This window comes from Alnus glutinosa, chromosome 6 (assembly GCF_958979055.1).
Source record: "Alnus glutinosa chromosome 6, dhAlnGlut1.1, whole genome shotgun sequence".
Taxonomy (NCBI): domain Eukaryota; kingdom Viridiplantae; phylum Streptophyta; class Magnoliopsida; order Fagales; family Betulaceae; genus Alnus; species Alnus glutinosa.
Genome location: NC_084891.1, coordinates 10,135,556 through 10,141,297, shown reverse-complemented (window position 1 = coordinate 10,141,297; position 5,742 = coordinate 10,135,556). Strand labels below are relative to the sequence as shown.

The 5,742-nt window shown below is 34.6% G+C and overlaps 1 protein-coding gene across 1 annotated transcript; it reads right to left on the bottom strand.

Annotated features, from left to right (window-relative positions):
* Nucleotides 1–303: 303 nt before the first annotated feature.
* Nucleotides 304–2,033, bottom strand: LOC133870749 (uncharacterized). Its single transcript, XM_062307955.1, has 2 exons — nucleotides 1,792–2,033; nucleotides 304–939 (listed from the first exon to the last, which is right to left on the bottom strand). The coding sequence occupies exons 1-2, from the start codon at nucleotides 1,957–1,959 to the stop codon at nucleotides 418–420; spliced, it is 690 nt and encodes a 229-aa protein (XP_062163939.1). The 5' UTR covers nucleotides 1,960–2,033; the 3' UTR covers nucleotides 304–417.
* Nucleotides 2,034–5,742: the final 3,709 nt, after the last annotated feature.

Sequence of the window (5,742 nt, the reverse complement as noted above, 5' to 3'; positions counted from 1 at the left end):
ACACTCGAACATAAATTGCAACCCCTAATGATAATTAGTACCCCGCAGCTTTGTTTGACCGGGTACTTTTTGAACCATCAAGATGTATTATTGCCTTGGAAATACAAATGCACGATAATCTATTGCGGTTCCCTCTTTTCATGAATTGCCTTTCTTGCATGGCAAATTATAGCAGTTTCTTTAGCAAAAAAGCATTCTATAATTTCTCATTTTGTCGTGAAAAGCACTCTAGTACTATATATATATATTGATTATGACGCACCAAGTGTACCTATAAGCAAATTAAAGTAGAAAAACCAAATCTCAGACAAAAGTTGTCTTGAGGCGGGCCAAATGGACATACACAATAACAACATCCAAATTCCCATTTCTTTTCTTTTTTCCCTTTTTTTTTTTTTTTTTTTTTTTCCACTATAATCATACAAAGTCGTCATTCTCAGTTTTGCCCTTCCCACACCCAAACACAAAGTCCAGATTGTAAAGCACTGGCACCATGGTGACAGAACACAAGAAGACCAATACTGGACCAAATATCCATAGCAGAAGAGGAAGTCCAATATGGAAGAGCCTGTTTCCCACTGTATTCAGGAGGAACCCCTTCTCTAAGAGCTCGTACACGTACTCTGGTGTCACTATCGACGTGTCGTCCTGTGGAGTGTTGATCAGGATGTTGACCTGGTTGATGAATCTAATGGACAGAGAGTGGCAGAAAAATGAGAAGAGGAAAATGGTGAGTAGCGTCACATATTTCAACGCCACCATGAATTCCCCATGGGCCCCAAAAACAGTGTCGTTCAGCGGTTTCTTCACGCTGTATGTGCTGCTTATGACGGCTGCCAGCCCAGAGCAAAGGAGGATCGACGTAGTGGCCATCAAGGTTGATCCCATGATTGTGTTCCTAAGCGACTGGACCGCGAGGATGTTCTTCTTGTCGTTGTCCTGTCAAATGGTGAAAGACAATTTTTTTTTTTTGTTTTACCCACATTGTTGATCAATGAAAGAATTTTAATTTAACCCTATTTCAAAAAAAGAAAAGAAAAGACCCCCGCGACTTTAACATATATAGACGTGACAGCGTCGCTTACAAATGTGTTAAGACTGTTGATTGTGACGAGGAAGATCACAATCGCCATCGTGATTACACCTCAACAGATAAGTGTTGGCCACCTTTGATTAAACGACAGGCCATGTTTCCTCCCACACACGTACGTCCTATTATTGCTCCCATGATTAGACAATCCCATAAATTTTTCCAAGCACTTCTGAGAAATTTTCCCATGATACATGACAGGTGAAGCATGGGTTTTCTGTTTCTTTCTTTTTTCTTTTTTCTTTTTTTAATTTAATTTTATAACGTAAATTTTCTCTAAAGCAGGGCTCTTCAGACCCGCTTCTACCGGTAAATACTGAATACCTACAATTGCCCACAAACCAGAAATATGATTTAAGTCCGAACTCGACCGCTTGAGGCTTCCATTTGAGGGGCCGGTGCCGGACTCTGTTTCGTCTTTTTACACATTCTTCTTTTCATAATCCAACAAGTTGCTACTTTCACACGTAAATTCCCTGTTTTCAGACGTACGTACGTACAAGTTTGCTGCAGTAACTGTTTAAAGATCACAACAAAAAGATGGCAGGGCACGCTACTATTGCTACTTTCTTATCTTAATACGTATCAAGTTTCCACTTAAATTTCCAATGTGAAACTAAAAGTTCATGAAGCATGAGCGTGATTAAGTGTTAATTGACTAATTAAGAAGAAATTGATCGAAGACAAGCTAGCGTACGTACCTTCATAATGGCGGCGACCCAAAAACGTCGGCCTCTAGCATTTGTTCCGATGATGGTTGAGAGTGGTTGTTTGCGAACCTTATGCCATAACCAGATATGATAAGCAGTGGTTATCAAAAACCCTAGTGGTACAAGTATCACATCCAGATAACATCTTCTCCATTCCATCTCTATCTAACGTATATCGCCCTTGCAATTATAATTTTATGAGTTCCTTTCAATATTGGTGTCTCCGCATGATCGATCTATATATACATATTGAGAAAGAATGTATGTGGTCTTGTTTAAATGCGTGATTCATTTGGACAAGTAAAGTAAATCAAACCCAACGACCCCTACTTTATCACTAAATTACATACATGGCCTTACCTCAAAAACAAAAAATTAAAGTTACAGACATGACCTAATTATGTGTACGTGGGACTTTTGTCCCATTTTCTAATTTTTTTTTTTTTTTTTCCCTATTTTTAGCGCGCTCATTGGGCACATATATGAATTGTACTTGATCGATCTTCATGTTTCACATATAGCTAGCTATTGGGTAATTATACAACTAAGTTCTTGAGAGTAATTAACTTAATTCTAATAGGTAAAAGATAAAATAGAAAAATGGGTTTTGTATGATTGGGTATCAAGATTGGTCTTTGTCATTGTGTATTACTTATATTTATAACCAACAGACCAAGCACGTACAAGGTACAAGGATGTCTACATTAATCATAAGGAGAGGGGTTTGAATTAGTTAAGTACGATGTGGTTCATATATAAGCTTTGTTTAGTTATTCATTCCGTCCCAAATTGACTTTGGGAGACGTCTCAAAATATTTCTACTTTTTAAGATTAAGTGAAATTAAGTTCTTACTTCTTTGATGTATATAAAATATAAAACATTTTTAATAGATCATAATTTCTTTATGCTTTTTGAAATAATTATATAATTTCTTACTAAATATAATTGGGTATTTAAGATCATAGCATTCAAACAAACAAAACATAAAACACATTTAAAAAAAATTAAACTCAAAAATACCTTTTAGAAATTAAACTTCACACACTTCCTTTTCCAGAATATTTAAAGAAAATATGTGCTTATTTCTTTTTTTCAGGTGTGAAGAATGATTAAAAAATAGAGACGCGCATGGTAGCATGACCACCTCCAATGGAGGAGAAGAGCGGTCGTGTGGCCACCCCTTCTACCATGTTGGTGCATGTGGCCGCATGGCCACCTTGCTATTTTTTATTTTTTTACCTTTTAATTTTTTTCATTAAGTAAGAAGTCCGCTTCCTCATTTTTATTTCTCCAAAAAAAAAGTCAACATCTTTTCAAAACTATTACCACATAACTTTCTTTACTTTTCTCTAAAAAAAAAAAAATCAAATCTTATCTCACATTTTATATCATATCAATCACTTCTTATGACCATTTAAACAAAAAAAACTCCAAACTAAACATTAAAAAGTTTACCAATGATTTTTTTCCTTGTGAATCCCACAACAACGACTCTTTTCAAATGCCACCAAAAACACTTTTGAACTTTGTTTCCAATCAAAAGAACTTTTTCTTCTTTTTTTTTTCAATCAAAATAGAAAAAACACTTTCACAACAATTACCCAAGATGATAAACTTGATTTTTCAAATCACGTAAAGGTACTTTATTGTCAGTCTACGCCCCTCCGATCCTATTATTTTCCAACAATCATTGAGATTGCTACTATTGGTACGTTTTCTTTCCGATCGATCCCTTACGCAAAGACTGCAAGTTGTATGGTACATATATATGAAATGAATTGACACTACTCCTAAATATTATATGAAAGCCTCGTCAGTCAATTCCAATTCTATATGGTCAACAAAATTCTCTCTCTTTTCTCCTTTTGATTTCTTATTTTTGAGCGAAATGAATTGACAGTGCTTAATATTATGTAATAGCCTCATCAGTCAATATATTCCATAAGCTTAAGACAAAATTCTCTCTGCCTTTTCTCGTCTTTATTTGAGAAAATTTCAATTAACCCTTTTAATTGTCACGACTTTTACAATAATTATCCCTATAATCTTAAAAAACTCTTAATTTTGTGTATTCATTTTTTATTTATTTTTTTTCAATTCCACCATTTTGTTAAATCCTGTCAATTTCAAAATACCCATATTTGTTTTTTGTTTAAAAATACTTGTTTTTTTTTTTCAAAGATTAAAGTGTGAGTATTTTTGTAAATTCGGTTAAATTAATCCTGACCAACGGTACTACTTAAATCCTTACATTTTTTTTTCTTAAAAAAATAAAGGCATTTTAAAAATTTTGACACCATACCTTTAGAATTTAACGGAAAATACTTAAGTGAAGAGTGAGATTGAAAAAAAATTAATATGCTAATTAATATGAGAGTTTTTAAAGTTAAGAGAAACATGTAATTATAAATGTGATAGAAATTGATGGAAGTTTGAATTGAGTGAAGTTTTTCTTTTCATTTCTTATTTTGGGGGTCAAATTAATCCCACGAAAGAAGTATTAATGCAGCTTGAAATAAAGCCGTCTCTGCCAAAATGAATTAAGCAAGAATGATGATTGATGAGAGGAGTAACGGATGAAGGGGTGCCCAGATATTTGTAGAAACAAAAGTGATGGGCATTATGGTTATTGAAAAGTAATGGAGGGGTATATGCATAGAGTGGAAGGTGATATACGAGAGTGAGAGTCTGACAAGGCGCAGGAAAAAGAAATTAAGAAAAAAAGAGGAAGGAGATAAGATGTGGCCACTGGCCAAACAAGAGCACGCCTACCTCATGACTCATGGATACTTCCACTAATTCTACGGTTAGATGTGCACATCCAGCCGTTTCGTTCCCAACTTTGTCCCTGCAATTATCAGAAATTTTATTTATTTATTTATTTCTTTTAAACTTCACTCGACGGTTCTTAATTATTTTCGTTTTTGCAATTACTTCTTTAAATTTCAAAAACTCTCAATTTATTGTATTCAATTTTCAATTTCACATTTATGTTAGGATTTTCCGTTAAATCCTCCTTGAGGGGTGTCAAAATTCTCAAAATACTATGTTGATACAGTTTCCGGTATGACCGTGACAATTCGCTCTTTGTCGGCGATCTCGTCCTCTGATTGCTGCAGAACATGAAAAGTCAAGAGAATACGCCGGGGGTCGGCCGGGGTTCCACCCTTCGATGCCTAAGTCAATGTCTGAGTGTATAGTGTATTCAAGCGTAATAATATCAGTCTTGTTTTCATACCTGAGATCTAGTCTTATTTATTGGGTTGAGTTATAGAAACCTTCATTGTATTAAGGTTTTGTTTCGTTCTTCTCTCTTGACCTAAGAACGCTGCCAGAATCCGACCTCAACTTAGAATTATCCGCTTTCCAAACCGAGACTCTTCCCTTCATCGTCTCAAGGCGAGACTCATAAAGACAAATTTGGGATTAATGCCAATCTCGAATTTTTAGGGACATAACGCGATTCTGGAATATTTGAGATCGCGTATAACCAACTCCCGGTCCGCTGTGTTAGTTTCAGGACAATATATACCTTCCCAGGGCTTCCAGACACCCGTCCTTGCTAACATATTCGGTGGGCCTCTGGCCTATATTTCCACATGAGCTAATGTGGCCAGGTTGAAAAGCTCGTAGCTCCCGACATGGGCCGGGCCGAGTGGAATTATTCCCAACATATTATTTTTTTTTATGGGAAATAAAAAAAAAAAAAAAAATTACACAGATTTAAGTATTAGTCAGGATTTAACGAAATTTGCAAAAATACCAACCCTTGAATTTTTTAGATTTTTTTTATATGTATATATATATATATATATATATTTTAAATGTATTTTGAAAATTTTGATAGGATTTAAAAGAAAACTCTAATGGAGAGATAAAATAAAAAAATAAATAAAATAAAATTGAAAGATGAAACAATAAATTAAGAGTTTTTAAAGTTT